The sequence below is a fragment of the Anomaloglossus baeobatrachus genome, chromosome 4 (assembly GCF_048569485.1).
Source record: "Anomaloglossus baeobatrachus isolate aAnoBae1 chromosome 4, aAnoBae1.hap1, whole genome shotgun sequence".
Taxonomy (NCBI): domain Eukaryota; kingdom Metazoa; phylum Chordata; class Amphibia; order Anura; family Aromobatidae; genus Anomaloglossus; species Anomaloglossus baeobatrachus.
Window position 1 is genome coordinate 43147108 of NC_134356.1, and position 12754 is coordinate 43159861.

The 12754-nt window shown below is 50.0% G+C and overlaps 1 protein-coding gene across 1 annotated transcript in view; it reads right to left on the reverse strand.

Moving 5' to 3' along the window:
• Positions 1-12754, reverse strand: part of POLR3B (RNA polymerase III subunit B) — a 209271-nt gene that overhangs the window by 34663 nt on the left and 161854 nt on the right. Inside the window, 2 exon segments of the mRNA XM_075344277.1 lie at positions 1627-1769; positions 9899-10016. Of these exon segments, the coding sequence (XP_075200392.1) occupies positions 1627-1769; positions 9899-10016 (261 nt within the window).

Here is a 12754-nt window from a genome sequence, read left to right on the forward strand (position 1 = left end):
ATTGCGAGGCTTCAAGCAGGATGATTTCATACAGAAGTGGCCACTGAGCTTAGAGTGTCACCAGCAGGTTGTACGGAGACACAAAGAGACTGGAAGTGTCACAGCAAGGCAGAGAAGTGGACGTGCTTTGGCCACATCCCACACTGGATGACTGCTTCATTATGAACAATGGCCTTCGGAACCAGGATGATTAATGCGCCAAAACTCTAGGGACATTTAAGGGAGGTGAGAGGCAACCAAGTGTCACGTCAGACCCTTTGAAACCATTTACATCACTGTGGTCTGCCTGCTAGATGACCTGCAAGGTACTGAATCACACCACTAGGCACAGGTGTCATCGTCTTGCTAGCCAAGGGACCAGTGCCTCTCAGTACTGATGAAAGTCGATTCACGCTGAGCATTAATGATGGCCGCCAATGATGTTGGAGACGTCAAGTAGAGCGCTATGCATCAGCCACTGTGGTCACCAGACGAGCCTTTGGTGGTGGTGGTGTTACAGTGTGGGCCGGCATGTCTAGTCACTACAGAATGGCTCTACACTGTGTGAATGGTATAGCGACAAGTCCCTACTACTGGAATAACATCATTAATCCAGACATTGTGCCTCTGCATTAACAACACCGACCTAATTACATCTTCACGGAGGACAATGCTCCAGCTCATTGAGGTCCCATCATTAGGTAATGGCTGCTGGAGACTGTGGAACCTCAAATGGAGCAGCTGCACTTTCTCCAGACCTGAATCCCATAGAAAACCTATGGTATGGGATCAGCTGAGTCGCCGTGTAGAGGCCGCACTCTGTACTCCAGAACCTCAATGACCTGAGGGCCATCCTTCAAGAAGAGTGAGGGCCATGCCTCCATAGACAATAACTCCACTTGTGACTAGTTGTCGTCAACTGGAATTTATGCTCAAGGCTACATGACAAGTTATTGACATATTGACATTTTTGGAGGGTCACCCCACCACTGGTGTTGGCTTTTGTCTCAAAAAATTGTTTGAGATGAGGAAATAACCATTGCTGCTTCTACTTAAAGGGGTTGTCCCATGAACAAATTTAGTTTTATTAATTAGATCTTGGAATAATAATAAGTTCCACAATTGGATGTGTTTAACAAAAAAAGTTCCTGTGCTGAGATAATGTTATATACGTGTCCCTGCTATGTACTGTGTAATGGCCGTGTCTGAACATACAGGGACATGGTCTGATCATACCACATCTCCTGAGCAGGGGAGGATGCAAAAGAGTATAAAGACATTACAACACTAGATCGCAAATACTTCTTCCTATGAGGTAAAACATTTTTAACATTTTTCAAAAACAGGCAGGGAAATGTTTTACCTCACAGAAAGAATCAGCTTTCTGTGTGGTAAAACATTTCCCTGACTGTAAAGTGACATGGTCTGATCATACCGCATCTCATGGGCCGGGGAGGACACAAATATTACTTTTAGTGTGGCGGACATAAAGGCAGCATCAGGCATAAAGAATGAACAGTCAACATGGCCAAAATATGAAGAGTGAACATCTGTGGAGAAAGCTATGAAGATCTATATACCTGCGCTCACCCAGAGAGCAGCTCACAGTGACAGATAAGGATCAAAAGCGAATATAAATGACTGCACCTTTCTGTCCGTGCCGACTGCTGAATTTATCACCGATTTCGGGCCTCCGTGTTTGTCTCAGCAGGATTTTAATGAGAAATGCTTCTTCTGCATTGGAGGAAATCATGACTTTTTCGATATAAGACTCGGTGGAACCTTTGTAGCTACAAAGAAAGAAAATATAATGTTTAGAACGTCTTATATTACAGTTCACGAAGAGACAACCGAGATCCTATAATCCGAGAATACGTAAAAAGGGGAATATAATAAGATTCAATGGATCTTGCGGAAGAATGGCTTCTCCTTGTGGTCCCTGGAGAGACTTACAGGGTATGGAAAGCTCCTTGAGATAAAAGTCAGCAAGTCAACTTTCTGTTAGACAGTGGTGAAGACTCTCAATAGCCCCTAATGGAGCTACGTACCCCTAAGAGCAAAACATTTTCCATATTCACCGTCAGCGTACGAAACGTGATGTCAGGCCCGGCCACTGGTCTCAAGAGCAAAACCGGACCGCCTCATAAATGCCTAAAAGGCTTTTGAGTTGAAGCCGTGTGGCTGGTCCATAAGGCTCAATCCGTAGTCCAACACTAATATAGGGACATGTGAAACTGACCAATAAGTCCATGTCCTGACCCTTTAACGAGCCGTGAAGAATAACTAAGGATTTATGCGAACCCATCTACAGACAGCGGCTTCGGGGGTTCTTGCGCCTCATCAATGCAGAACTGGGTATTGGAACAACAGACGTTTTTTCAAACCCCCCCCCCCCCCAGCAAAAATAAGTCTGCAAGTGATCAATAGAGTGACTGATCCCAAGCAATGCTAGGAATTAGTCACCACTAGTGATGAGCGGGCACTACCATGCTCGGGTGCTTGTTACTCGTAACTAGTGATGAGCGGGCACTACCATGCTCGGGTGATCAGTACTCGTAACTAGTGATGAGCGGGCACTACCATGCTCGGGTGCTCAGTACTCGTAACTAGTGATGAGCGGGCACTACCATGCTCTGGTGCTCAGTACTCGTAACTAGTGATGAGCGGGCACTACCATGCTCTGGTGCTCGGTACTCGTAACTAGTGATGAGCGAGCACTACCATGCTCGGGTGCTCGGTATTAGTAACTAGTGATGAGTGAGCACTACCATGCTCAGGTGCTCTGTACTCGTAACTAGTGATGAGTGGGCACTACCATGCTCGGGTGCTTGGTACTCGTAACTAGTGATGAGCGGGCACTACCATGCTCGGGTGCTTGGTACTCGTAACTAGTGATGAGCGAGCACTACCATAGTCAGGTGCTCGGTACACGTAGCTAGTGATGAGCGGGCACTACCATGCTCGGGTGCTCGGTATTAGTAATCAGTGATAAGCGGGCACTACCATGCTCGTGTGCTCGGTACTCGTAATGAGCAGTGGGACACTCGGATGGGCTTGACTTGTGCTCGAGTTCCTCATTGACTTCCATTATACCCGGTACATGAGTCACACCCATCAGACTACATAGGTAGGGATGGTTGACCTCGGGGAGATCAACATCCAACACCGCGGAGACACCATCACGTGTTTCTCAACGCAGTGACACTAGAAATGGATGGATACCATGTTTGGTATAGGCGGTTTCCTTGACTGGAGACTGCTCTTCCCGTGGTTGTTCTTTCCCGGTGAAAGACCTGGCTAGTTTCCTGCCAGCGTTGAGAAACATGTGATGGTGTCTCCGCGGCATTTTTGTTTTACACCCATCAGAGTGTCTGAATGCTCATTACGAGTACCAAGCACTCAAGCATGGTAGTCCTCGCTCATCACTAGTCACCACTAATGCACTGACATGAGGACATCGATGACCGCTTAGTGATGAGTGCAGACATCTATTCGCACAAAAATGGTGCAGGCCGCAACATGGAACCTATATACAGTATGTCCTGTGTGACAATGTAGACGCATTAATGACCAGCACCAACGGGAAAGGCCTGCCATACTCAAAAAAAACGGATTTTTGTGTACTCACCGTAAAATCGTTTTCTCTTAGCCATCATTGGGGGATACAGGACCATGGGTGTTATGCTGCCTATCCATAGGAGGACACCAAGTAGATGCAAAAGCATAGCTCCTCCTCTGCAGTACACACCCCCTGGCCGGGCCAGGCAACCTCAGTTTTAGTACACAAGCAGTAGGAGAAAAAAACAGTAAAAACTTCTCAACAGAGGAACATGAGAAAAGAAGAGTCCTAACCAAATTAGGTACTGAGAGAACCAAGGCCCAACAGGGCAACAGGGTGGCTGCTGTGTCCCCCAATGATGGCTAAGAGAAAACGATTTTACGGTGAGTACACAAAAATCCGTTTTTCTCTGACGCCTCATTGGGGGACACAGGACCATGGGACGTCCTAAAGCAGTCCATGGGTGGGAAACATAAAAGAAGACAACACAACCCAAGGACTAGGAACCAGTCCCAGACAGCCTGGAGCGCCTACTGAGAGAGGTGCTCTACTGCCGTTTGCAGAATTTTCCTACCCAGATTTGCCTCAGTTGAAACCTGGGTATGGACTCTGTAATGCTTTGAAAACGTATGTAGGCTAGACCAGGTCGCGGCCTTACACACCTGTTCCACTGAAGCCTGATGCCGAATGGCCCACGAAGCGCCAACTGCTCGCGTGCAATGAGCCCGCAGTCCACTAGGAATGGGCTTGAGTTGCAAGCGGTAGACTTCCTGGATCGCAGAGCGAATCCAGCGAGCCAGAGTCGCCTTTGAAGCTGCCTGTCCCTTCTTAGGCCCCTCAGGAATAACGAACAAAGAGTCCGTTTTCCTAAAGGGGGCTGTCCTGGATATGTAATATCTGAGAGCTCTGACTAGGTCTAACGAATGCAGAGACCTTTCCACCCTATGAACCGGGTGTGGACAAAAGGAAGGCAGAACAATGTCCTCGTTTAAATGAAACGGGGTAAGAACCTTTGGAAGGAAATCCGGAAGGGGGCGCAAAACCACCTTGTCCTGGTGAAAGATCAGAAAAAACTCGCGGCAAGAGTGCTGCTAGCTCCAAATCCCGTCTGATGGACGTAATTGCCCCAGGAATGTTACCTTCCAGGACAGAAGAGCAAGGGAGGATTCCTTGAGGGGTTCAAAGGGAGACCTCTGGAGACCGTCCAGAACGAGGTTGAGGTCCCATGGTTCCAGCGGCCGTTTGTACGGGGGAACTAGATGGGAAACGCCCTGGAGGAAGGTCTTGACTTGCAGTTTTTGAGCCAGGCGGCATTGGTAGAAGATTGAGAGTGCTGAGACCTGCCCTTTAAGGGAACTGAGAGCCAACCCCACTTGCAAGCCAGACTGCAGAAAGTCGAGAATTCTGGGGATGGCCAGAGGCATAGGCTGGATGTTAGTTTCCCTGCACCATGAAAGGAAGATTTTCCACGTACGGTGGTAAATGCAGGATGAAGCAGGCTTTCGGGCGCTGATCATGGTGGAAATAACCGCGGGGGAGAATCCCACTCTTGTTAATACCCAGGTCTCAAAGGCCATGCCGTCAGCTTCAGGGCTCTGGAGTTCTGATGGGAAATGGGCCCTTGGGTCAGCAAGTCTGGGATGTCTGGAAGGCGCCACGGTGCGTCTGTGAGCATTTGTACTAATTCGGCGTACCAGGCGCGCCTGGGCCAGTCCGGTGCTATCAGTATCACCGGGACTCCCTCTGCCTTGATCTTCCTGATTACCCACGGCAGCAGGGGTAGAGGTGGAAATATGTAAGGCAGGCGGAAGTGGTGCCAGGAGCAGACTAGAGCATCCGCGCCGATGGACTGCGGGTCGCGTGACCTGGCGATGAACGCGGCTACCTTTGCGTTCAACCTTGAGGCCATTAGATCCACATCTGGTGTGCCCCAGCGAGTGCAGATGTGTAGAAACACATCTGGGTAGAGAGTCCATTCTCCGGCGGCCAGGCCTTGGCGACTTAGACAGTTTGCTGCCCAGTTCTCTACCCCCGGTATGTGTACCACTGATCCCGACGATTCGGCCCAGCTGAGGATCTTGTGGGCCTCGAGATAAGCCGCTTTGCTGCGGGTGCCCCCCTGCCGATTGATATAGGCTACAGCTGTCGCATTGTACGATTGGACTCGAATCTGACGACCCCCTAGCAGAGGGCAGAACGCTCTGAGCGCGAGGAAGATCGCGCAGAGTGCCAGGATGTTTATGGGTAGGAAAGACTCCTGGGGCGTCCAACGTCCTTGAGCAGTGTGGTGCCAGTACACTGCTCCCCAGCCTAGGAGGCTGGCGTCCGTGGTCAGGACCAGCCAGTTCACTGGGAGAAAAGATCTCCCCTTCGATAGGGATGAGGACCGAAGCCACCAGCGGAGTGCGTACCTGACTGAAGGCGTCAGGTGAAGAGGTCTGTCCAGGGAGAAGGGGCTCTTGTCCCAGGCCGCTAGAAGGGCTAGCTGCAGTGGGCGGAGGTGCAGTTGAGCAAAGGGTACTGCTTCCATAGCTGCCACCATCCTGCCGAGCACTTTCATGCTGAATCGAATGGAGCGAGACGGAGGACGTAGAAGGCAGCGTACTGCTCATTGAAGAGCGATCGCCTTGTCCTGAGGGAGAAGGATCAAGCCCCGACAGGTGTCCAGGGACATGCCCAGGAAGGTGATGGATCGTGATGGGATCGGGGATGATTTGTCCAGATTCACTAGCCACCCTAAGCGGGATAGGGTGTCCACAGTGATCTGTACGCTGGTTGAGCAGTCGCAGAAGGAGGGGGACTTGATGACGAGGTCGTCCAAGTAAGGGAGAACGACTACTCCCCTGGCGTGAAGGATGCTCATGGCGGCCGCCATGACTTTGGTGAAGACCCTTGGTGCGGTGGCAAGGCCGAAGGGTAGAGCTACGAATTGAAAGTGGGAGTCCTGAATTGCGAAGCGGAGGAACTTTTGGTGATCTGGGGCGATGAGTATGTGCAGGTACGCGTCCTTGATGTCTATGGAGGCGAGGAATTCCCCTTCGACCATGGATGCAATAATGGACCTTAGGGACTCCATTCTGAATCTCCGTACGTGCACATGTTTGTTTAGGTGTTTGAGGTCCAGGATGGGTCGAACTGACTCATCCTTTTTGGGGACCACAAAGAGGTTGGAATAAAAACCCCCGAACTTCTCGTCTTCTGGGACAGGTATTATCACTCCTGCTGTTTGGAGCGAGTGGATTGCTGAGAAAAAAGCTTTGCGTCGTTTTCGTGTCTTTGGGGGGTTTGAAAGAAAGAACCGACTCGGGGGTCGGGTCCGAAATTCTATGTGGTAACCGGAAGACACAAGGTCTCGCACCCATTTGTCATCTGAGGCGGCAGCCCAGATGTGATGAAAGAGCCGCAGTCGACCTCCTACAATGAGTGTGTCTTCCGGGCGCCGAAGGAGTTATGAGGGGGGAAAACGTCGTGGCCGAGTCTCCCTAGTCCTGGACTGTTTCGGTCTAGGCTGCCATGACGAAGTGGGTTTCGGGGAGAGCTGAGGTCGGTCCCTGCGTAGTCCGCGGCTGGTGGCGGGGACAGCACGGGATGTCGACCAACCAAATGAGTTCCGAAAGGAGCGGAACGAGGACTGTGGACATCTGGTGAAGGACGTCCTGGACTTCAGCTGGGGAAGGGAGGTACTCTTTCCTCCCGTGGCGTCAGAAATGAGCTTGTCCAGACGTTCGCTAAACAATCTGTCTGGAAAAAAGGGAAGGCCCATGAGAGACTTCTTGGAGACAGAGTCCGCTCGCCATTGTCGGAGCCAGAGAGCTCTACGGATGGCTATGGTATTTGAGGTGGCAAACGTTGCGCAGGTAGCAGCGTCCATGGAGGCCTGCATGAGGTACTCCGCCGCAGCGGCAATTTGAGCTGTTACCTCTGTGAAGGTATGAGTGAACTGGGATTCCTCAAGTGAAGTGTTAAGGGATTCTGCCCAGACCGAGATCGCCTTTGCGACCCACACAGCGGCAAAGGAGGGCGAGAGGGAGGAACCCGCAGCCTCAAAAGCAGAGCGGGCGAGGTGCTGCACCTGTCTGTCTGTCGGGTCCTTGATGGAGGAACCATCGGGTAAAGACAGGAGCGTCTTTGTGGTAAGGCGGGAGACCGGGGGGTCGACAGAGGGCGGATCGGCCCAGCCCTTAGGGGCAGGTGAGGCAAAAGGGTACCGGGACTCCATGAGTTTTCGGTTACCGAAGCGCCTGTCAGGCTTCTCCCTTTGCTTTGTGAAGATATCCTGAAACTCTGGGTGATCAGCGAAAACCTTTTGGGGTTTCCTTGCCCTCTTAAAGGAGACCGCATGGTCAGTGGTAGTGGATGGGGGATCCTCCACATGCAGAGTTTGGTTGATTGCTGCTATAAGGGAGTCTATTGCAGTTTGATGATCTGGGGAGGCTGAAACCAAGGAATCCTCCTGGTACAAACAGCATTCTCCCTCCTCCAGCTCTTCAGAAGCCGTGGAGCGTGTGGGAGAGCCTGCCCTGTGTGCTCCCGAGGGACAGCCATGGGGGCCATGAGAGAGTGCTGGGGACACCCGGCAGGCAGTGCAGGCTGAATAATAGACTATGTGGGCCTTTGCACTCTTAGTGCCCTTAGAATTCTGCATGTTCCTAATAGGAGAATGCCAGGAGGGGGAGCAATGATCTGCAGACCTACAAGTGAAGCAAGCACCTCACCAGAATCAGCCGATGGCCCTGTCCTCAGGAAGGATTAAGCTCTATGGAGATCTTCGCACGCTTTCCTGAGGGGGGCGGGGCTTAGCGCTAAAAGAGCGCGAAGATGAAGTCAGTGTGTTCCCCCCTGCTGTGGGTAGTAAAAAATGGCGGGAAGGGAGCTTCTGATCATTTTCCTCCCTCTCCCTCCAGTCAGCACACAGCTTGTCACTGGTGGTTATCAGCCGGCTTTTCTGCTAGAGCAAATAAACAGCGTGAGTCCCTGAGCCCTAGGCCCCCCCCCTGCCACCGAAAATTATCTGCAGGACTTTCTGCAAACAGGAATGACTTCCCCCCTCCTCCAGCCAGCAAGCTAGAGAAAAGTTAACACTGTGTGTGCAGGATCCTTGGGGCTCTCCTCATAATAAATACTGTAAATGTCCTGGGAGCCTTCCCTGCAGCGTCTTTTCTCCCTTTGTCTGGGAAACCAGTCAGGGGGGATATCACTTTAAAACACTGCTTCCGTCCAGGTAGTGAAAATAGAGTCAGCTTGCTGTGTCCGGTCACACCGGTGCCATATTCAACTCAGAGCCTGCAAAGAGGGGCTGAGGAATTGGTGCCATATTCAACTCAGAGCCTGCAAAGAGGGGCTGAGGAATTGGGCTATAGGGGCACATGCCTCTACCCTGGGCTTTGGAAAATCGGTGTCTGTGGAACCAGTCGTCCAGCCCAGGACCCAGCGTCGCAGGAGGGGGTACGTGGAGGCGACACTCCACGTTCCCGCCCGTTGATGGTAGTGGGAGATCGGTCCCAAAAGGAAACTGTCGCCCTCAAAAAATAACAAACCTTGAAAGGAAGTGCCTCCTACAGACACTAAGCTAAAACTGAGCTTGCCTGGCCCGGCCAGGGGGTGTATACTGCAGAGGAGGAGCTATGTTTTTGCATCTTAGTGTCCTCCTATGGATAGGCAGGATAACACCTATGGTCCTGTGTCCCCCAATGAGGCGTCAGAGAAATGTTAGATTACAGTATGAAATGGAACTATTTTGTCATAGATTGAATTACTAAGATTTTTGTGCTGCTTAAAGGGGTTGTCCTCTACTATAATTTACGATAGAAATTACCCTATGGTAGTCTAAAAGAAATACCCTTCAAAGCCGCCAAAACAAATACTTATCTCACCCACACTGTTCCTCAGAACAAATGTCTTTTTCTTCTGCCTTGTGACCGCTGCAGCCGATCAGGAGACACTAATTGGCTGCAGCAGTCATGATTCTAACACTCTCTTCCGGCTCAGACGGATCAACACTGCCACTGATTGGCTGCAGTGGTCATGTGATATTCAAGGAGATGGAAAAATAGAGAGGAGGGAGGCAAGGAACACGGTGGAAGAGTATCCTTTTCTGACCACAATGGACCGACTTGATTGGATGTTGAAATAGTTGAAATACAAAGATTTGTTGGGAGAAGACCTGAGAGGCTCCAATGTATATCTGCTAATATGTATAGGTGGATGCACAGGCAGGGTATTATGGGGAGTAATCACTCAGAAGCCCCACTCTGATAATTTGGTGCCTTTACCTTTTACCCTGTCATGAAGGCATATTATACAGCTTATTAATGTCGTCACATCAGCTCAGAAAAGGATTTTAATTCCAACGTCACTTACGTAATAGGTACGTCTTTGAACTGCGGCTGCTGCGGAACACCACTGCCCTCTAGAGAGGTCTGGGTGATGGTTGGCATGGACTTGTTGACAAGCACTTGTTTATTTTCCACTTTCTCCCCTAGTAAAAAAAAAAAAATAAAAAAAATTACCATTAAATTCAAATAAAAAGAACTGGAACACTAAACGATCACATAATCTCCAAAATAATACTTACATCCCATCATACTGTACAATTTCATTCAAATGAAACATTTTTCTAATTTAAGAAATGGGGAAAAAATAAAATATATTTGCTAAAGAAATAATTCCTAATTTAGAGTACACAGATGGACGAGAGGTGCAAGGCCAAGACCCCGACAGTCGGGAGGCCAAGACCCCGACAGTCGGAAGGCCAAGACCCCGACAGTCGGGAGGCCAAGACCCCGACAGTCGGGAGGCCAAGACCCCGACAGGCGGAAGGCCAAGACCCCGACAGTCGGGAGGCCAAGACCCCGACAGGCGGAAGGCCAAGACCCCGACAGTCGGGAGGCCAAGACCCCGACAGGCGGAAGGCCAAGACCCCGACAAGCGGAAGACATTTATTGGCTTCTAAGAGTAAATTAAGGATTTTAATGGAAAACGAAAAAGTGGCGTGATCTTTGGCACATCCATCCGGTAAGAAAATGTAGCATTTTTATTGAAGTTAGATGAAAAATAAGTATGATTCATATTAAAACTGATGCGCTTCAAGCAATGATAATCATACTATGATTAAAGGGAACCTGTCAGGTCCAATACGCATCCAGAACCATGAGCAGTTCTGGGTGTATATTGCTAATCCCTGCCTAACTGTCCCTGTATCTACCCTGTTTCCCCAAAAATAAGACACTGTCTTATATTTTTTTTTTGTCCTGAAAAAAGCACTATGTCTTATTTTCAGGGGGTGTCTTATTCTTGAGGAGACATGGTTGGGGGTAAGTTTACCCCCCACAAAAAGCAGACCCCCCCATCCCAGGATCGTCATACTTACCAGCCCAGGGCGTCTGTATGGCTCCCAGATCCTTCTGTGATCTCCCATCAGGTACGCTGCATGCCTCCCCTGCGTCTGGCCGACATCAGATCACACACACACACACACACTTCTCCCTGTGATCTCCCTGCAGCTGTGCTCCCCTGCGTCCGGCTGACATCAGATCTCACACACACATCAGATCTCACACACACACACACACACACACAGATCACACACACACACACACACAGATCACACACACACACACACAGATCACACACACACAGATCACACACACACACACACAGATCACACACACACACACACACACAGATCACACACACACACAGATCACACACACACACACAATCTCACACACACACAGATCACACACACACACACACACACAGATCACACACACACACACACACAATCTCACACACACACAGATCACACACACACACACACAGATCACACACACACACACAGATCACACACACACACACACACAGATCACACACACACACACACACAGATCACACACACACACACACAGATCACACACACACACACAGATCACACACACACACACACACAGATCACACACACACACACACACAGATCACACACACACACACACACAGATCACACACACACACACACACAGATCACACACACACACACACAGATCACACACACACACACAGATCACACACACACACACACAGATCACACACACACACACACACAGATCACACACACACACACACACAGATCACACACACACACACACAGATCACACACACACACACACACAGATCACACACACACACACACACAGATCACACACACACACACACACACAATCTCACACACACACACACACACACACACACACAATCTCACACACACACAGATCACACACACACACAACACACACACACACACACACAATCAGATCTCACACACACACACACATCAGATCTCACACACACATCAGATCTCACACACACACATCAGATCTCACACACACACACATCAGATCTCACACACACACACATCAGATCTCACACACACACACACACACATCAGATCTCACACACACACACATCAGATTTCACACACACACACATCAGATCTCACACACACATCAGATCTCACACACACACATCAGATCTCACACACACATCAGATCTCACACACACATCAGATCTCACACACACATCAGATCTCACACACACACATCAGATCTCACACACACATCAGATCTCACACACACACAGATCTCACACACACACACACACAGATCTCACACACACACACACAGATCTCACACACACACACACAGATCTCACACACACACACACACACACACATCTCACACACACACACACACATCAGATCTCACACACACAGATCTCACACACACACACACACATCAGATCACACACACACACACAGATCTCACACACACACACACACATCAGATCTCACACACACATCAGATCTCACACACACATCAGATCTCACACACACATCAGATCTCACACACACACACATCAGATCAGATCACACTCACACACAAACACACAACCACCCCACGATCCCAGCAGCTGTGCTGCACGCCGTGCTCCTCTGCCTCCTGCCGACACTCACAGATCCGATCGCATACACTCACACACAGTCACACATCAGACAGTATACACGCACACATCTGATCACACACACACACACACACACACACGCCCCACTTCTCCCTGTGCCCACCGGTGGGCGGTGCCAGCAGCTGTGCTGCACGCCGTGCTCCTCTGCCGACACGCACACATCCGATCGCATACACACGCACACATCCGATCACATACACG